The 21,027-nt window shown below is 43.7% G+C and overlaps 1 protein-coding gene across 1 annotated transcript in view; it reads left to right on the top strand.

Moving 5' to 3' along the window:
- Window positions 1–21,027, top strand: part of MAP2K5 (mitogen-activated protein kinase kinase 5) — a 119,802-nt gene that overhangs the window by 67,875 nt on the left and 30,900 nt on the right. The window contains exons 15-18 of the mRNA XM_035893213.1: window positions 641–714; window positions 1,641–1,691; window positions 5,579–5,650; window positions 19,937–19,966. Of these exons, the coding sequence (XP_035749106.1) occupies window positions 641–714; window positions 1,641–1,691; window positions 5,579–5,650; window positions 19,937–19,966 (227 nt within the window). The remainder of the gene's footprint in view (window positions 1–640; window positions 715–1,640; window positions 1,692–5,578; window positions 5,651–19,936; window positions 19,967–21,027) is intronic.

The following is a 21,027-nucleotide window of genomic DNA, read 5'->3' as shown; positions in this document are numbered from 1 at the left end:
TGTCCAGCGGCAGAGTTTGTTCCCTCTCTGTCTTTTCCACTCCATGCCGTAATCTGCAGATCCTTTTTTGCAGACCTGCTCCAGCCTACACTCTGGGCAGTTGTTTAATCCTACATTTATGCAGTTGATTAATCCCAGTCTAAATGTAGCGCTTCCACTTGTGCCTATTGAATTTCATCTTGCTTTTTCAGTCTGATTTTTCCAATTTGTCAAGATCACTTTGAATTCTAGGTCCCATCTCTCGGTGCGCTTGCCATCCCTCCCAGATTGGTGTCGCCTGCAGAGTTGGAGTCGATGACCTTAAGGCTCTTTTCCAAATGTGAAGGATCCTATGGTTTAATAACATGGATTAGCTGTATTTGAGAGGTGCAGATACAACGTCGTCTGTGCTACTGACTGTTACAAACCAGAGCTTGCATCTGAAATACATCCTGGAAATCTTTCCTGTTGAAAAGGGACGTGGTTTAGTGGTGGGATGGCAGGGTTAGGGTGATGATTGGACCTTAAAGGTCTTTTCCGACCTAAACGATTCTATGATTCTTCTATGAAACCCATCCCGCCAACATTCGTAACGATCTCTGCATGTACAACGGCGTGTCTGGGGTAACGTGGATTAAACCCAGTTTTGTTCCCTCAACAGATGTGAAGCCCTCTAATATGTTGGTGAACACGCGAGGCCAGGTGAAGCTGTGCGACTTTGGGGTTAGCACGCAGGTAATCCCCCCCTTCGGCTATCTGCCCGCGCGCTTTCCGGCGTCGGAGTCACCTGGCTGCCAGACAGCCCCACCGCAAGCTCCCCTCTGCTGGGACAGCCCTATTCATTTTTAATCTCTGGGCGACTTTTCTTCATCTGAATATGATTGTTCATTGTTTAATGACAGTAAAAACTGCTGATATTGTAATTACTACTTACGAATAGCAAACTTCATTGATATGCAGCTTCGATATGAAAGCGTTTTGGCCAGACAAAAGGGAGGGCAGAACGAGAGACGTGTCTGGGGAGCCCAACTGGCCCACAATAAAAATTAATATTGGGAGTAACAATAGTGGTGGGCTTTTACAATGCGCAGCACCAATTTTAATTAATTTCCATTTTGGGCCTCCCTGGAGAACTTCTCTGATAGTGACCCGTGAGCTCGCTGCGATGTTGATTTGAATTTCAGCACCTTTACTCTCAGCCAAACACGAGGACCAAAGAGAAGGTCAGCCTGGTATTATAAGTTGTCAGAGTCTGTTGTCCCTCCAGCGTATTTAGTGCTCGCTGCATTCAAGTGATGAATGTGGCTTTATTCACATCTTGAGCCAGCTGACTGAAAAATGAGCGCGTTCAATCCTACTTCAAATTGACTTTTTATATCAGACTAGTTTGGGGTACTAAAGCGATAAGCATCCTGTTTAACAGAATTGTTTAAGGTTATCTGCCATAAACTGTAATGCAGTGCTTGTTTAAATTGGAACTCTCATTCCGAACAAAAGAGAGATTTAATCATTTTTAATGCCTTTGCAGATAAATTTGTTCCCTTTTACATAATTTTTAGTTGATTTATAGGAATGATGATTGTAGGTTAAATGAGGAATAATTGCCCATTTTATTTCCACATTATCTTTATATTGTTCTAACAGACTGTTTTGTCTGATAGCTGGTGAATTCTATAGCCAAGACGTATGTTGGAACAAATGCTTATATGGCGGTAAGTGGATTTATGCAGGAATAACATTTAAATAGAAGTATTTGTTAACAGTCTCACTCTGCGTAATGCGGGGTATGCTCTACATCAATCCTCAAACTTCATCTCTCCCCATCAGAAGCTGTGTCTGAATCGCATGTGCCACGAAACAGCTCCCCTTGGCTCTCGCAGACCCCCTCCCTCCTTACCCGTGCCCTCACCGACCAGCTCTGCGACAACGGCACCTCTTCCCCGTATGGAAGAGTAATATTGGCAAAGCGTTTCTTTCATGTGTTCTTACTTGTCTTTAATGCATTGTAACAGCTGGGAACAAAGAGGAGAGCCAGTTGAACAGAAAAAAAAGCAGCTTTCCACGGACAAGCCTGCAGCTCCTTGCGGAGCGCTGAGGGTCCACCGCCGCCCCCCGTTTGGGAACCGCTGCTCCGAGCCTGCAGTGGAGCGGAGCGTTTAGCCCTGTGCAGGCGTCCCGTGGACTTCTTGGTACCCGAGCGCCTGTGTGGGCATTTCCCATGTGAAGCTGCCTTGGAAAACTTGAAGCTAAAAATATTTGGAGTAATAATATTAGGGCATTAAATTGCCAGCCGTGTAACGTTCGTACCATACATATCAAGGCACCGGTACCTTTCGCTTTTGCATCTAAATTTCGTTCAGAACGCTTGTTATGAGGAGGCTACTTTTGTCCTTGTTCTGTAGGATAAAACAGAAATTCCCATCATTTTTAGCGCAAAGTAAAGCATCGCTGAAGACGTAGCGTTTGGAGGAGCGCTGCGGCTGTTAGCGAGGGCGTGAGGTTTGGGTTTAGCAGTTGGAGCTGACCCCACCGCCTGCGCCCGGTGGCCGGGTCTTTGAGATTCGTACGGTGACGAGAGCCGGGCTGAAAGTAAACTCCCAAAGTCAGCGTGTATTTTCCATTAGACCATTTTGATTCATTTTAGTTCTCCCGTTAACAGATGTTGAAAACTTAAAAGCTTCAGGTTAGAGCAGCGTGTTAACCGTTGTCTTTTACCTTTGGCTGTTAAAATTCTGTTGGCAAACTGCCTATGTCGTAATATTAATGAGGAAAAAATAAGTGTTCAGGTTGTTTAAAAAAAAAAAAAAATACAAAGTGGTTGATAGTTGTATTTTTCAAACCTCGGAAAAGAGGAGAGAGAAATCCATGACCTTTAATCGCTTTCAGGTGTTTTTTCTTACTTTCTTATAGGAAGAAAGCAGACCAGGGTGTCCATTTATTTGCTAAGTGCTTTTCTAGTCAAGGTGTACTCATTATGTAGCTTCTGAAACGCTCATGTCACCATCCTAGAAAGACTCGGGCTGTCCTGTGTCATCAGAATATTATGTGCAGAAAAGTGTTTTAAAAAAAAAAAAAAAAGAAAAGAGAGAGGAAAAAAAAAAAGAAAAGAGAGGGGGGGAAAGAAAAAAGAGAAAAAAACAATCCGGTTGCCTATATGACCACTTTTGCTAGTAAGAAAAAAAAAAAAAAAAAAAAAGAAAAGAGGGGGGGGGGAAGAAAAAAGAGAAAAAAACCAATCCGGTTGCCTATGTGACCACTTTTGCTAGTAATCCTGCTGATTCCTGTGCCTCCATTTTCTAAGAGAACTAGAATATAGCGATTCAAACAAATAAACAGCTTCAAATTAATCAACTTTTCCAACTCGCCCGTTACTCTTAGAGTGGTCTTAAGCGGGTCTGAGAATTAAATTGTATTACACTTCTAGCGTACAAATCAAGATTACTGCTCTCTTTCCCAGGTGTACATTAAATAAATTACTTTTTTTTTTCTTATTGTTTATGGATGAATGTGATGCATTCATCTATGAATTGAAAAAGAGAAGCTTAAGCTAAACCGTACTTGATCTGATTTCTGGTGTTAAAATTGTTTTGCTTGCTGAATGAGTCGTTTGTCGTCATCAAATTATAGTCCAGTCATCAAAAAATAATGAAGGTCATAAGCTTTGGTTTGTCTGCCTACTTGGCAGACTGTGAGTAAATTTGAAACCATTAAAAAAAATGGAGGGTTCCATTTAAAGTGAACAAGCAAAACAGCTTCCTGATAGAGAAATTAAAATTTCCAACAAGAATACATTTTCTGTAAAATCATTTTATTACCACTTTACACAGAAAAACGTTCTGGATGAACAAAGTCATTTGGGGGCTGCGTATCCTTAGGATGACCTCTGTGTTGCGCGCTTCACTTTATGCATGTGTTACTCTTATTTTCATCTTCCTTTCCATACCTCTTGTATTCACGTCACTAGATTTCTTGTTTAAATCTGCGACTGATTTACTTGCCGCTATCTTCTGCGAATGCATACGTCCTAAATATAAGTTGCTGTTGAAAACTTGAGCTGTTACAAGGGAAGAGTAAACCATTTAATATTGCTCGGTGTGGATTCTGCGCCTGCTTTGGCGGCTCAGGACAGGCCAGTCTGCCCGCGGAAGAGCTGCGAGTGGCGTCGCTCCCCCCGGGGTTCCGTGTCTGCCGGTAACGACACCCGCTCAGCCGGGATGGCCGATGCCATGTTGTGGAGGGATGGCAGGGTTAGGTTAACGGTTGGACTTGATGATCTTAAAGGTCTTTTCCAACCTAGACAATTCTATGATTTGATGTTACGTTACCGAGGCAGAGGTGCCTGTTGGCGTACATTTTTGGCTGCGAATCTGCAGCTGGATGAGGCTCTTCATCAGTATAAAAGGATGCTTAAAAAACGTATCCGTATACGATGCTGTGGCAAACATTTTTAAGATGTGCTGACCTAGGTTGGCGGTACTTAATGAAGGCTTGCCTTAATAAACTTTAAAAAAAAAAAGAAAAAAAAAAAATCCCTCAGATTTTTGGGTCACCGTTCAGCTCAAAATAAACGAGGCTCAGTCAAAAAGGTTTTGTTCCAGTTACATTCTGGGGTGGTTTTTTAGGTTATGGCAGCTGTGGAAGGCAAGGCTATCCTTAACGATATTGCGGGCAGCACTCGGTTTTTTACTTAACATTCATGCCGCGATAAAAGCTCTTGACCTGGGATTAGCAGTGCAGAGTAAACATCCAAAAACACATTGGACTGGCACTAATTTGGGAGTTTGTTTTCTAAAAAAGGTCTCTGGATTATTAAAGACTAAAAATACAGCCAGTGCTTCGTAGGTGGCTGGGCTAGACAGGTGCATTAACAGCACAGTGGGGAGAGAAGTCTCATGGAGCCTTTTATTGTTACATTTCATGCTGTACTTGACCTTGGAAATGCTTAAATTGTAGCTTTCAAGTAAAAACTAGCAGTTATATTTTACAGCATTCTATTTCATGAGGCATTAAACTTGCTATTAATAGTTTTGAGCGAAGTCTTTTTTTTTTTTTTTCTGTAGGTCAAAAATGAAATTAAAGAGTATATAAAATAAAAACGCTGGCATGTGACTTCATTGATTCTTTTGGCTTCAATAACTTTGCTTTTTAAACCATAGTTACTTCCCAACCCCTTGACTCAACATCAGGCATCTGTTTTCCTGGCGTACCTTGCCGTAGTGCCTGGGCTTAGCAATGGATGTGTGCACCCTTGGACTCGCACAACTTGACCTTGCGCTTTGCACGTGTGCAAGCCATTGGCTTTTTTGTTGGATAAAACCGCCCAAACACAAATGCCAAGGCCAACCTTACAAAGTGCATAGCAATGCATGGCGACATGTCTGAGCATAACGGAGTCCTTTGCTCTTGGAAGGGGAGACAAAAATAAACAAATAAGTTGCGTTTGAAGGGTGGATCTGCTCTCTGCCAGGTTAGCTGGTGAGCTTTAAGCTTCTTTGCGTTTTCTCTGCTGATTTGCTTGCCTTGGGCTAACTTTGGTGGAATAAGTGACGTCTGTTTGTTTGCTAGGCTCAAGAAGATGTTTCTTTCCATCTCTTTGCAGCCTGAGCGGATTTCAGGAGAACAGTACGGAATTCATTCGGACGTTTGGAGTCTGGGGATTTCCTTCATGGAGGTATGCAAATATCTATCATATTCGCCTGCCTATTGCAAGAATCAAATGAAATCATAACATCAAATTATCTTACTATGGTTTTTGCATACTCTTTTCTACTATTTTAACTATTGCTAAAGATCTTGGCTGTATTTAGAATGGGTTTGTTCTTACCACGTTCAATTCGGTGAGGTATAAAGAGCCTCTGCCCAAACCACGTAACAGTCTTAAGCCCTCCATTAAAACCCCATAGGGAGAGTAAGAAACAGGGCCTGGTGCATGGATGCCTCTGCATCCTTTCAACACCTCTGGGATCGGAGATGACAGTATTTCTGTATTGCATCCTCGCGGGCCAGGACAGAGTGGGGCTGTCATTAGGGTTAAAATAGCGTTACGCCGATTCAAGGCTTGAGCTGGTTAATGGCCTTGCAAAATCCTTGCAGAAATATTTGCAGGATGGTATGAGTCTCTCCCTGCGTGGTTAAATTAAAGTGTTTGAATTTAAGTGTTCACAAGGGCTTTTAGAAAGATTTCTCACAAACATAGTTTCAAGCAGGAGAAAGTCTTACCGAAATGAAGCAGTTGGAAGAGAATGTGGCCGTAAGGGCAGTCATTCAGGAGAACCCAGTGCTACCTGTGGGCTTGGAACGAGGTCAGTTTTGATTCAGGAAAAAGGTTGGGTTTTTTCAGCTTAGGGTTCATCAGATGGTTTAAGAAACATAAATTTCAATGCCTTTATAAAAACAGGTGATCGTTCATAGGAAAGATAACCTCAAGTGTGTAAGTAAGTTGAGTAGAAATACCTGTGTTACGATAGCATCTTGACCAGTAAAATCGGATGTGGCTTGGTCTGGTCTGGGAGAAGGGACAGGTAACTCTGGTCTGGTGGTGTTCACCGTAGACTTTTTCGCGCTGGCCTTGGCTGGCCACAAACAAGCCAGGTACAGCTGGAAACCCTTGTAGCCTTGACAGCTTGAGCAATAAGCTCTCAGGAGAGTTTTTCAACTCAAGGACAGTCCCATGAAAGAACTTCCCCCTGCTTGGAGCCGTTGTTTCTTCCTTTAACAACAGTTCATTCAAGCCATCGATGACTTGCATCATCTTTCTTGCGCAGCCTGACAAAGGCGCGATAAGATTAAGTGAAAAATAAGAGATGCCCTTCCCTTCTGTTCTGGTAGAATTTAGTATCATCGAGGTGAAGGTGAATATCCCTTTCAGTGAAGTGCAACTGCTGGTTTTAGCAGAAGACTAGATAGAAGTTAAGTAGTCTTGGTGCTGGCCCTCTGCATCTAGGCAAATTTCACATCTTGTAGCCTGAAAGTTAACCAAGACTAGCGTTAGGTTTTCAAACAATAAATTCCTTGCTGAATCAGTTTTAACCAAAATGAAAATGCTTAATGCTGAATCATTGCATTCAGATCTTGTGAATCTTTTCCAGGGTCTGAAGTGAACTCTGAGTTACAATGATGACAAACTTTAACGTGGCATGGGGGATGCAGTGATTTGTTTTACTGCACATTTTAATGGTTTGTGATAATGGAGAGCCCTCACAATTTGGGGAGAGACGCAGAACATATGCACTCTGTAAATAAATCCAGCCCACAAAAGGCTACAATGAGATTGTGTTACGTTAGGACTTGACGGTGGCGTTCTCCCTCATTTCACGGCAGAACAGAGTGCTAGAAATGCAGAATTCCTGTAGTGCAAGCATTTACCGGTTCCTTTGCTGAATATAAGATGCATTTTGAAGTGCAGCAGCAGTTTAAGATGATTTACCACGTAGACCAAGGCACTTGGAATTTGGTTTAGGATTAATGGGCTGAAGTTGCGCCAGGGCAGGTTTAGGACGTTAGGAAATATTTTGTCAATGAAAGGGCTGTCAAGCACTGGAAGGGGCTGCCCAGGGAAGGGGTCGAGTCCCCAGCCCTGGGGGGATTTAACAGCCGGGCAGAGGCGGTGCTGAGGGCCAGGGTTTGGGGGGGGGATGGCAGGGGTAGGGGAAGGGTTGGGCTTGATGATCCTAAAGGGCTCTCCCAACCTAAACGATTCTTTAATACAGTTCTATTCTATAATGATTACCAGTAGGTCATGAAGTTGATTTGGAGGATGAATTCCACATTATATTAGCCAACATTAGGAAAACTACTTTCATTTGCATTTACTCTCCTCTTTTAAACCTTCTCGACTTCTTTTTTTTAACTCTCTCACTTCCCACGAAGGTCTTCTGAACCAGAAGTACAAAAACCAATTTGGTTCTGTGCGCTTTGTTAATTGGTATGTCATGCGGTCCTCGGAGACCTCTCTTCAACATGATCGCTGTTTTATTGAAGTGGTTTGAGTGATGTGTTAAATGATGAAAGCAAGGACAGTGGCTTAGAAAAAAATGTCTCAAAAAAGGTGAGGAAGATGCTCAAAGAGCCACGCAAGGTCACTGTCATTAAAGTAACACTGTATTGACATGGGGATTGGTAGTGGAGACACCCAGGCTCTTGTTGATGGAACTCTTAAAAAAGGGAAGTTTGCATTTGCTGTAAGATTTTAAAATCGCCTCCGCTTAGTGGTGTAGTACTCCAATCCCTACAGCTTCAAGCCAGCACGGTTGTAGCACGTTAATTTAAAAGAAAGGGCACGTGGGACCAGGTTTGCGAGGGCTGTTCTGACATATGCTAATATAAAATAGCAGCTGAGTAAATCTTCTCATTTTCTTTAATATTCTTCTGAGCCTTTAAAATGTCTTGAATTTCTTTGCTGCAAAGCTATACATAATGAGAAACTGAGCAGTTACTTTTAGGAAAACTGCCCCAAAAAACTTGCTGGCAGAGGGTGAAAAGTATTAGATGTGGGTACCACCTAAGTTTTGAGAGATGGTGAGCATTCTTGTTCCTTTTGAACTAAGAGGCGCCAGAGGGTGCTCAGTCGTCCCTTTGCCAAAAATAAAAAATAAATTAAAAATTAAAAAAAAGAAAGAAAAAGAAGAAATGCCTCTAGCTTTATTTATTATTATTCTTTCTTTTTTTTTTTTTTTGGAGTTTACATGTCTGTCTGCAGGATTTTTTTTAAGTGAATTAAATTTAATACATAATCTGTAAAACTGTTTAAAAGTTTCATCACCAATAGTTTGTGCGCTTTCATGAGGGTTTTAGATGTTTTATTTAAGTGCTCTTGGGTTGACAAAGCAAGTTCCATTTAAACCAATGACATTGCTGTCGCTATGTTGAAGGCTCTGTCAGCATTTTCCTTATAAAAGCTGTTTTTCAGGGGTTTATAACTCAGTCATAAAACACACTCCAGGCTGACTGGGCTGAGCCTGAGTGCTCTTTGCATTCCGTAACCGATGCCGTCTCCCTCCCAGAACCATGCTCTGCACAGGAGGATAAATTAGATTGCCCAATATTTCTTGTTGCTCGCCAATATGACTCTAATCCTACCTTGCACAGTCGCTATCCGAAAGTGAACTTCAGAGCATCCAAAATGGGATAAAATACAGCTGGCTGGTTTTTGACAGGCAACCGTTCTTGTCCGGTGGTGCCTTTTTGTGGAGATGTTTGCTGTTACCTTCAGCTGAGCCACTTCTTCTGGGATAAGAGGCTGCTGTATGAGACAAGAAGCTGGGTGAGAAGAGCTTTGGTGGGACTCTGTAGGGCTGGTGTGTTCTCAGGTCCTCCTGCTTCCACAGGGGGTTGGTTGCTTCTTGATCTTCTCCTGGCTTTTACCTTCTCAAAGCTGCCTGCTGAGGAGTGCTGGCATGCTCTCGAAACAATACTGAGGACCAGAGTCTACTACGTGTCATGATGGTAGGTGAGGAGAAGGGAGTTTGGGGAACAGAATAGAATCAAGTTGTGATCCGAGTTGTTCATTGAGGCAAAGTATAGGCTTGCAGATCTTTGCCAGAAGATCCAGGGCTCATTTTATCTACAGATAGAATTCACAGAATCATAGAATCATCAAGGTTGGAACAGGCCTGCAAGGTTGTCAAGTCCAACCGTCAACCCAACACCCCCATGCCTACTAAACCATGTCCCAAAGTACCATGTCTACATGTTTTTTGAACACCTCCAAGGATGGTGACTCCATCACCTCTCTGGGCAGCCCATTCCAATCCTTGACCACTCTTCCAGTAAAGAATTTTTTCCTAATATCCAGTCTAAACCTGCCCTGGCGCAACTTGAGGCCATTTCCTCTTGTCCTGTCGCTTGTTAGTTGGGAGAAGAGACCAACACCCCCTTGGATCCCCCCTCCTGTCAGGTAGCTGTAGGGAGCGATAAGGTCTCCCCTGACCCTCCTCTTCTCCATTGGTACTGTATTATATTGAAATGCAGGAAATGAAAGTGATTTGCTTATGCCACAAACCGAGTAAGTTTTGGAAGTAGAATATGAGCTCGTGTGCTTGGCTGAGAACTTTTTGCACCTCCTTTTGTATCGCATCCTAGCCTCTACTTCCCGCTGTCCCCTGCTGAGAAAAACAGCTACTTCCGTGTGTTTCCTTTTAAAATGAACTTGCCTTGCAAAGATTATCAGTGTTCTCTCCTTCCGGGATAAGGAGTTTGTGTATCAGTTTTATGTTAGAAACAAGTTCTTAAGACTCCCCAAAAGAGAATGTTGTGTACCAGAGTTCTCCGTTACCTGTGTATTTGCAAGAGCTTTCAAGGGTTGCTGGTTGGTTGTGACATTTGCGTTAAGATGCCGTTTTAAGCAATATTCCAAGCAGTCGTATGACGGATTTTCAGCAGCTGTGTGCTTTCCCGCATACAGGAACACCAGCATATATCCAACAAACATGCCTTACCTCACGTATTTCAGGCACACAGGCGTATCTTCTGAGCGGGGTTAACACTGAACACGTGCAACGTCAACGTTCTCGGGTCTCAGACTCTTCAGCACGCCTGGGGCTGGGAGCACAGGCGGAGATGTTAGAACAGCTCATTGAGACCATGATGGCAAAGAGGAGGAACATGTTTGAAGAGGGTGCTACAGGAGAGGCAGCTCTGCTTTAAGATGATTCTCTTAAAGCACTTAAATCTTTAAGATGTTTCACTGCATAAAACTGATGTAGAGTATCATGTATATGTATTCTGGTCAAGGAGAGGAGGTTTCAGAAGAATTATTTCTAAGGAGTCAAAAAAACATAGTCACATATCATCAGCTTTGACGTGCTAATGGTTCAGGATCAAGATTGTGAGCTAATCTGGCAGAACTGCAGACCACGATGTGGCCTTCTGCAGCGTTTCGCTTATCTGTGGGCATAATGGTTGGTCTTTCATCAGTTTTAGGCCCTTACCGAAGCAATAGCAGGTCAACGGATTGGGTGGGGGCAGAATCTGAGACCCAACCCTTGGTGGTAGATCGTAGCTTTCTGTAGTGGCACTGGAGACTTGGCAGAGGTTTGATAGAAAGGGAGACAATCACGATGGGGCAACTGCAAATGTCTGTGTGACTGCTGGAAGCAGACACGGACCGTGCAGTGACCTACGGTGTCAAAAAGCTACCCTGAGTAGAGGCAGGAGGAATATTAATTAAAATAGCCCATTAGAAGATGGCAAGGGTCAAGCTTAAATGGGAAATGAGAATTTGCGCTTAATCTCAACGCAGAGCAGGAGTCTTGGTATTGTAACAAAATACTTGGCTGAAGTGAGGTGTCTCTGATCAACTGACGGTTCTTACTGAACTTGTCCTTGCTTTAGGTGTGCTTGGAACGAGCAGGATTTTATTTGTGTGTTTAAACCGGAGACACTGGGAATGGTCTTGGCATGGTGATGATGCTGGTAGAGACACTGAGAATGGCTCGTAGGAGAAGGCATGAGGTCATCAGTAAGCAAATACATGAAGAGCATCATTTCCCCGTTCCTACACTGAGAATTCAAGAAGTTCTTACATTAATGCATTAGATGGATCTGGGCATGTTTCAGCAGATACAGTATGATGTATCTGAAATTACTGTCTTTTTTCCCCCCCTTTTTTTTCTTCTTTTTTTTTCCTTTTTTCCTTTTTCCTTCTTTATTTTCTTTTTTCCTTCTTTATCTTCTTTTTTCCTTCCTGAATTCCAGCCTTCTCTAAACTAATAAAAACCCCCAATCCTCACTTCTGTGCCCAGCCATCTAATAACCAGCAGTTCTGGGATGTGAGAGGTGTTTACTTTGTCACTGCAAATCACTCTAAATAATCCTAATATTAGAGAAAACTTAAACCAAGTGCTTCTGAAAATGCTGGATTACCATCTCTGTGGGCTGACACCTTCTCTCTGCCGACAGCAGGGCTTCGGGCAGCGCTGGTTTCTGTGGGTCCAGCCCTTGGCCAGACCCTTCCTGAAAAGGAACCAACTTTATGGAGAAAACGTTTCATTATTTTTGGCCTTTTTCTGGTTTCATGAAGTATGGCTGAGGGCAGACTCCTGCCTTGGGCCTCATGGCTTGGACCACTGGTAGTTGTGTAGGTGACTATTTAGCAGCAGACAGCTTTCGTGGAGGGTTGAGGAAAGCAAGAAAATAAAGAGTGCTCTTTTTGCAGTGAGCCTCCCCTTTTACTCTCTATTTTTAAGGGCTGTAGTCGCGTGATGTTTGTGACTTGCATGGACGAACCCTTGCACGCTTCGCTCAGCCATGGGGAGCGGCTGTAACACGCAGAATTCTGCTCAATACCTTGAATTGGTCTTGTTGTGGAGGGTTTATGTAGTTCTAAGCCTTCTCTACAGAACGACGCGTTTCAGAAACTTGTTCTTAGGAAAAAATCTGGCCTAGTTTTTCTTCTCCCCTTGAGCTATTTTGAGCAATTTCTCCAAGCGGCGGCCGTTAGCTGCGTTTCCTCGTCTGCCATCTTCGGCGGCCACCGGGCTGAAGACGGACAGCGTCCAGCCCCATCACCATCTTTGTGGTAGCAGAATTAGAAGCAAAGGTAGCAGTGCCCGAGGGTTGGGTCATGAATTAATAATTGCTGTGCGGTGGGGGAGGCCCGTCAGAATAGCTGAGGATGGGGAAGTTGCCTCGCCGAGCGCTATCAATCACTCAGTGACCATAACTTCCAGTAATTAGTGTATTTTATGGGCCTTTGCTTCAGTGACTCGGAAGCACATATGCTCCACTCACAGCTAAACTTAGCCAGAGTAATATTCCAGGATGATTTATCCGCTTGCTGCGCTGGGATGTAACCCTATATTAGGTGAAGATTGTGAACTAAGCCGCAATAAAGTGTAAGTTTAGGTACAGTTTGCGCGGGTTGAGACCTCGATGCATCACGTTCCCGAGCAATTGCTCTTAGGCCACTGCGGGCCGTCGGTGCGGCGGCGAAAGAAATAATACAGCTCTCTACCCGAGCAGAGAGATGAGCGGGCAACTAATGGGCAGCATCGGCGCTGGTGCCTTCGGAATATTTAGGATTATGTGATGCAGCTTAACGTTCCCTATTTTTATACTGCGTAGAATAGCTGCTTCGGCTTTCCAACAGTCAAAAACGTAGACGTGTTTGCCGGTTGAGCCTGCTTTTCCCTGTTATTTAATTGCTCTGTAACGGCAGGTAAAGCCGCCGGTGGAGGGGGAGAAGCGCGGTGTTGCTGCTGCGCCAAAGTTGAGCTGCATTTCCACCAGCGCAACCGAATTTGACCTTTTTTTTTTTTTTTTTTTTTTTCCGGTTTCGAACCTAAATCCAACAAACAAATACGCGGGAAGCCGCTCTGCTCAACCAAGTAGTCTCGTTCATCTTTATGGACCATTTGCGTGAATTGTGCACCCGACAATTTCCATAGAAATGGGCCCTCAAAGGCCCCGTGTCCCACCTCTTTTCCTTTAGAAAAGGCGCCGCTATTCTGAGCGACACCTTTGAAGACACGGCGGTAAAAGCCTGGTAATCGGAGGGCTCTGCGGGGCGAGGAAGGAACGGGCAATTTCGTCGCGATTGTCTGCAGTCTTTAGTTTGCAGTGCATTTGCTATAGTTCATATTTAAAGGAAGTCAAAGTGAAACTAATTATCTTTAATTAAGGTGAATTAGGCTTTGATTTTTAATATATTTTATGTAGAGAGATCTCGAACTCATCTGCTCAAGCCAAGGAATGTCCCAGAGGTTATTAGGGCATATTTCTGTTGGGCCTGACGGTATTAGTAATAACCTTCCTCCTCATAGTCCTAGGCACGAACAAATATGTCACTTCATCAGTCTCTGTTACCCGCGCTTATGCCCCTCTGCAGGGGTCGCAGATTCTACAAGTTATCAGCTAATGGCGTTATACATTAAAAATTGAAGCTTTCCTCACTCCGAGGCCTTTCAAGGCTTTGTTCTTAAGCCCCAGACACTTTGGAGTGCAGCTGCAAACTATAGGCAGAAGATTAAATTAATTTGTAACTCTTTTTTTCGTCCTGCATTACTAAATCCTGCACATTTAATTGAAACCCTACTTCAAGATGCTTTGTGTTTCTGTTCTTCTTTGTTGGCAGTTTAACCTCAGAAGCACTTTAACGCTGGTAAATTGCTGTTATATCCTTTTGGATTCTTTTTTTTTTTTTTTTTTTAACTGTGCAATAAGAGGACAGTGAAATTGATATTAGAAGGAAAGAAAAATCTTGGAGTAGTTTTTGAGGTATTTAATATTTATTAAGGTACATACCCTGCAGAGTTTCAGGTGATTTTAAGCCATCTATCTAGGAATGTATAAATTGGTCTTGGAATGAAATTTCACCTAGGGAATTTTATGTTATCCAGTAGTTAAGTCTGATTTTAAAGTTTCCCGTGTCTGAATGTTGCGAAGTGGCGGCTGCTTTTCCATAAAATGAGGGTTTAACTGCAGAGCACAATCTAAATGCAAAATCCTTAGATGGAAATTTAATTGTGTAAAATGTGCACAAGGTAATTAAGAACAAATTTTAGAACATTTCAGACTATAAAGTCCTCCTTCAGCTAGATCGCTAGCGATATTGCGAGTGCTTATTTTCAATTTGCAGTTATGCTGAGAAACATGGAATGTGTCTAAATTAAGAATAAAAACATCCCATGCTTTTCAGTATAACTGTAAATTAAAAAACAACTTGCACAACACCGACAATAATCTAAGTGGGAGACTTTATTGCCTGAGCGTCCTAGAAATATGTTTTGAACTTCCTTCCCTCGGTCCCTTTCTGAGCAGGATGCGGACCAAGCTGCTACTGGAATTCCTATTAACGAGATCCAGGCAGGCAAGGAAAGCGCCACGGAGAGAAAGGGGTTTGTTAGTGAGGCTTGCTGGGTTTCTCTTCTCGGTTCCAAAATGGTTAATGACATTACTCCGACAAGTCATTTTAATTCTGCGGTCACTTAGATGTGCGTGTTTGAGAACAGGGAAGAGCTGCTCTCCAGCCCTTCTTATAGGTGCTCAGGACAGGGGGTTTAAGCACCCGTCTCTACCGAAACTGGCTGCCTCGAGTCCTTTTTGCTTTCCCTTACGTGTTTTTGGATATAGTTTGATAAAAGTCAGCGTACGTGCACCCTGTACCTCTGCTCGTTATTGAATAATCCGGGATAATTTCTCAGTTTATCAAATCCTGGTTTAAAATCTCATGGTGCTCCCCAAACACCCATCTGCACCCCTGGCCAAGCCTGGGGGAAGGCTCCTATCAGGTGCTTGCACTTGGAAGCGCGCATGGTTTTTCGGGACGCGATCTCACTGAACACCATGAGATGAGCGTTTTAAGTGCTCTGATGGGCTACTTCTACATCTAAGTAGTAGTTTTTTTAAAAAACCCACCCCAAAAAAAGCCCCCCCAACCCCTTACACAGGCATGCAGTTGCTCTGAAGTGAAACGGCTTAGGAAAGTGTTATTCTGACATATTTCTGGCTGATGCGGTCCGATTCGCATTTATATTGCCCTACCGTGCTGGCATTGCAATTCACTGGGCCTTTTAAAAATGATGTGTTTCACAGTTCTCGCGTGGCGGGCAGGCAACCACAGGGAAACGAGAACCTTGACGTTTAAGCGTTCTCTTCTCCCCTCCTTAATATCCAGAGCTACGTAAAATACTGAGCAGTTCCCAAAACCTGACTGGTGTGAATGGAAACATGGTATTTTTGTTACAGTGCCTTAAAAACAAAATTGCAAGTTCAGGAGTTTCATCGTGTAAATGCAGAGGAGAGAAGGTTTTGAGAGCGTGTTAGTTCGGTGGTTTACCTATTTTTGCGTCCTGCGTTGGGCTTGTGCTGCGTATGTTTATATGGCATCCTTGGGGCAGATGACCAAGAGTATGAAAATCCCTTTAGTGAAGCTCTAATCTGTTTGGTTTTTGGGTTTTTTTTTTCTTTATTTTAAACTCTGACGCTATTTATAAATCCAAATCTACATACAGAGGTCATTGGTTGGCTGAACTTAAACCATTTTACTTAGTAAATTTAATTAAGAAAATACAGTGCAACTCATAAGCAAATGAGTTTTTCCTAGTTTTAAACCAAACCACCCTCTTGAGTGCTGATTGCCTTGCTCGACCCCTGGTGATATAGAAACAGGCAAAATTAAAAAGGACATTAAAGCTTCATTAAATCTGAAACACATTTAGTACAGTGACATATCTGCAGGCTATTTCAGGGAAGATTACATACTCTTTGCTAAGTTTCTTAATTTATAATACCTTGACAATCTTGCAGGGAGGAAACAACTCCGACTCGATGAATCGAGTGATGGTTTGGGGGGATGCAGAACCGGCACGTGGTGTGTCCACGGCTGCTCTGCAGTCCTCCGTCAAGGAGCAGCTTTGCTGAGAAATGTGTTTCTTTTTCAACAACCCCCAAAGAACTTGTTCCCGATGCCTTTCGGATTCGTCAAAGCTCATTTATACACCCCGTACTTAAAGTCTGGCAGAAAACTGCTCTTTCCCCGATTATTCTGCTGCCTTTGGAGCCCCTGCCTGTGGTGGTCAGGGAGAGGAATGTCATAAGGACAGAGCCAGACTCTTCCCAGTGGTGCCCAGTGCCAGGACAAGGGGCAATGGGCACAAACTGAAGCAGAAGAGGTTCCAGTTGAACGGGAGGAAGAACTTCTTGACTTGGAGGGTGCCCGAGCCCTGGCCCAGGCTGCCCAGGGGGGCTGTGGAGTCTCCTTCTCTGGAGATATTCAACCCCCGCCTGGCCGCTGTCCTGTGCCCCCTGCTCTGGGTGAGCCTGCCTGGGCAGGGGGGTGGCACTGGGTGAGCTCCCGAGGTCCCCGCCAACCCCTGCCAGTCTGGGATTCTGTGAATCGTCAGTGAGGATGGAAATGCCGGGTTTGAACGATGCCCTGTGCATCTAGCTGTAGTTATCTTCTTGTTCCACAGTGGGATAGCATTACTTTCCTGTAAGTCTGTAGCAATCGTATTGACTACTCTTAACTCAGTAGTCGTTGGAAAAATCGGGATATTTTCTGCCTCTATTCATGGAAGAGTGTTTGGCATCTATAGGCTTATTTCTAGGCATCTAGAGGCTATCGCAGCAGCAGTGCTTCTTAGGATCTCGAGCAGCTTCTGGGAAGTTAAGGATGCTCCTCCCAAAAGAAGGGAAGATGAGAAAGGGTGTGTTTTAGTAGCTCCTAGTCCTTAAGACTGAGCATAACAGAAAACCCGGGGTCTTTGCTTTACTACTTAGCAGTGTATTTCAAAGCCCACCATCAGCAAGTGACTGGAGTGGCACTGAGCTGGGAGAAGCCGTGCACCGGACACAAGTGCCGGAAAGGATGGCTGAAAAGTGCCGGAAAGGGTGGCTGAAAAGTGCCAGAAAGCCTGCCTTGCTCAGGTTGGTTTGTTACGAGGATGAATTTGCTGCAGAGAGAAGCACTGTGCTCAGCACCAGCACCAGAAAGAAAAGTGAAAGGCAGAACTCATCCCAAAGAGTTGAGTCTTAAAGGCAAACCTGGAAGACAAAGCACAGAAGAAGCCCAGAGGAAGAAGCTAGCTTAAATTGTATCACTTTGGAGAACCTGAAGAGGTCATAGAATCACAGAATTGTTTAGCTTGGGAAAAGCCCTTTAAGATCACCAAGTCCAACCGTTACCCTAACCCTGCCATCCCACCACTAAACCCTGGCCCTAAGCACCTCATCTACCTGTCTTTTAAATACCTCCATGGATGGGGACTCAACCACTTCCCTGGGCAGCCCCTTTCAGTGCCTGACAGCCCTTTTGGGGAAGGAATTTTTCCTGATGTCCAACCTAAACCTGTCCTGGTGCAACTTCAGACCATTTCCCCTCATCCTATCGCCTGTTACCAGGGAGAAGAGGCTGACCCCCACCTTGGGTTGGTGACCTATCTGGTCACCTTAACATTGTTCCTCATTCCAGTGTCTCTTGTAAGCCTGATTTCTTCTAGATTCTGTAGGTGTTGGTCCTACAAACCAAGCAAACGCAAAGGGAAGCCCACGAGCAGATCATAGCTTTCAGAGAGATGAGCGGTACAATAGAAACGTCTCAGAAAAACTGCGTATGTTATTGCTAGTAGGGATCCTTGGCCAACACCACACTGATAGAGCAGGAGGTGATGGCTCGTCCTCAGTCATTCTGCAAATTCCCACTGATGAGATATTTTGGAAAGCTTGGGGTGATTTTTTCAGTGATGTGTGGAAGTTTAGATATGTGGTTCCTGTAACTGTGATGTGTGGGTGCAGTAAGGAAGCGTTCAGAGCTATCGTACAAACCCTTTAGAACCCACTTGATACGTTTGCAGGCTTTCAGGCCAAATACTATCCCAATATTGCAAAAGCTTCTTTTAAGAGTAGTCACCAAAAAAATCGTTTCAGCTCTTTTGGGTTTCTCTTGCGTGCCTCTCTTCACACAAATCCTTCAAGACCTACTCTGCTTTCCTCCGAGGATCTGGAAGAAGGTTACTGCATTTGCTCAGGCTCACAGGCAGCTGGCTAGTACGGTGCTAGGTTTGGATAGCAGCTGGAACTGCGGGAAGGGCACCATCTCTGCTGTTTTCTGGTTGCTTCCACTCGTGCTGTCAGCTGCTTCTTAACAACCTTCTCATGACCTTTTTCCTGAACTGGTGAGGCTTGAGTATGTCTCCTGGTCTTTGCCCCATCAGTTCCCCACCTTGCCACAGCTCTGTCTATGCCTTATTGTTTGTACTTAGGATAGTTTTGCGCTGCCAGCCAGGCTGAAATTTCATCGTAGGTTAGCACAGCTGCCTCAGCTGCAGCCTGGCTTGGTCAAGTAAGCACGGCACTGAGGAGCTCAAATACCAGTGGCAATACAGGTGCCATGAAACAGCTTTTGCCTGGCACCGACATGGTTTACAGTATGTGACATGATGGCTTAGACCTTGAGCTTTGATGCCTTTACTTAGTCTGAGGCGAATATACCTAGCTTTTCATGCAGACAGATCAATGGTGGTAGTACATCTGTAAGCTTTTTGGTAGACCTTCGTCTGAAGGTTGGCAGGGGAAGGATTCATGAAGGTTGAACGGGGCGTAGAGAAGCTCATCTGTCTGTGGCTCCTCTGTAAAGCGTGGAGAGCGGTGGGCTTGATCAGGCAGCAGGTCAGAACAGAGCTGCTCTGAATGCCGTGTTGGAGGAGGCTGTGTCAACTCTGCCAACCCTTGTCCTTTCCTGAATAGCAGACAAAATAACTTAAACTAGTTGTGTTTTGCTGAAGTTGTTTCCAAGGTTCAGCTAGCAAATGGGAAAACCTAGAGTCTTGCACAAAGAATTGATCATGGAATATTTATTAGCTATGGCGTTATGGCAGCAGCAGTATTGTTGTTGGGTCTAATATTGGTACGAGGGGAAACCCTAGCTGTGCATCAGTCGACTTCTGAAAGTGTGGGCAGCAAATCCAGTTGCTATCGTGTACAACCAAAAGTAGATCTGAAGAAAAGCCGGAGTGTCTTGTTGTGGGTGCCATGATCTCCCTCCAGACCCCGCTCACGGGCTCCTAGCTGGGCTTGACACCGATACTGAAGCAAACCTCAGCTACATAACCCAGTTTTTACTCTGAGCCAGTTAAGGAAGGACTTTGGGAGTTGAGTGCACGCTCTACAATACCTGTTCATTGCAGATAATTATCAGTAAAGGTCAGTGTCGTTGGCCTCGCTATTGAGGCTGAACTGGTTTAATTTAGAGAGTCCTCAGGAACTTGGGCATCAAACGGTGTTAGCGAGTGGTACAGACAAAAGAGCCTGAGAAATACAGAAATACGAGAACGGCAGAACGGGGGGGTAATTGCTGTGAATGACTCCATTCTAAATACAGCTCTTTGTGTGTTTTCCGAATTACTTTTGCTGACATTTTCCAATTTATACAATAGTAAGAGTTGAGTACTTTTCTCTCTTTAAGAAAATGTGCCCTCCATGCAAATCTATATAACTAGACAAATATTATTTCCTTTCCCAGCTTGCTCTTGGGAGGTTTCCATATCCTCAGGTAAGATTGTTCATTACTGCTGTTTGCCACTGTGACATTCATTCCTATGTATGAAGGTGCAGAGAGCAATTGTGAACATTTGAGCCACATACAAATAAATCTGTCCTGTTAAATTGAAAAGTGGTATCTTGAAGGAGTCATTTAGAAGTCTCTATTGATTTTTTTTTCTTCCTCTTTTTTTTCTTCTCCAAACTCTAGATTTTCTTTCCCCGAAGACAATGAAAATGATGATGATGATGTTAATGATTGTTGTGTTGTGAGATTAAAAAATAATCCAGTACGTACAAGGGTGCTTTTGAAGCAGGAAGGTGTAGCTGCTCCTTTTCTACGCTTTAATTTTTAATTCCAATTTTGAATAATGGTTCAGTGGTCTAAAATCTTCTCAGATCAAAACCATAATGTGAATGGAATAAGTAGCCCTGGATTCTCCCTTTTAAAGGGGACCTAATATTAGTATTTCATTTAGATTTTTCTAACTTTCCACTGACCTACCTCCATTTCATTGAAGTTGGTGGTAAAACTTAATTCCGTCTTCAGCAGCAATGGTTAGGCCAGTGGTGAGCCCTGCGTTACCAGGTAATATTTTACTTTGTCTGTATGCTTGGGCAAACCTGAAGCTCTGAACAAAACAACCGGTCCAGAAATAGGCTTCGATGATTCCTTTGAATTCGTACCGCAAGATGGATGTTAGAATTCATAGTAACAAACTATTCTGTAGTTCCTCAGATTATTCTTTCCTGGGAGAGGGGAAAAAAAGTGAAGTGTCCGGGGACTAAAATGAATTATTTGAATGTGGGTTTTATGTTTGCATGTGTTTTATGAACACTGCTTTCTGCATCTTGGTCTATACAGATCAGAGTGCCTGGAGGCATGTCTGATTTAAAGGTGGTGTTGGTCTGTGCTCTTTAAGCATCTATTAACTTGCTATTATTATGCAAATAACTGTTGTAATACACATACTAATTTATGCATGGTTAGATTATGCAGATGCCTCACAAACATGGTTATTGAATAATAGGCTGGGACTCATTCTCTCTCCCATTTTTATAAGCTGTTTTAAG

This window comes from Egretta garzetta, unplaced genomic scaffold, assembly GCF_000687185.1.
Source record: "Egretta garzetta isolate BGI_Z169 unplaced genomic scaffold, ASM68718v1 scaffold634, whole genome shotgun sequence".
Lineage (NCBI taxonomy): Eukaryota > Metazoa > Chordata > Aves > Pelecaniformes > Ardeidae > Egretta > Egretta garzetta.
Note: the sequence above shows the minus strand (reverse complement) of the source record. Positions and strands in the feature narration are given on the sequence as shown.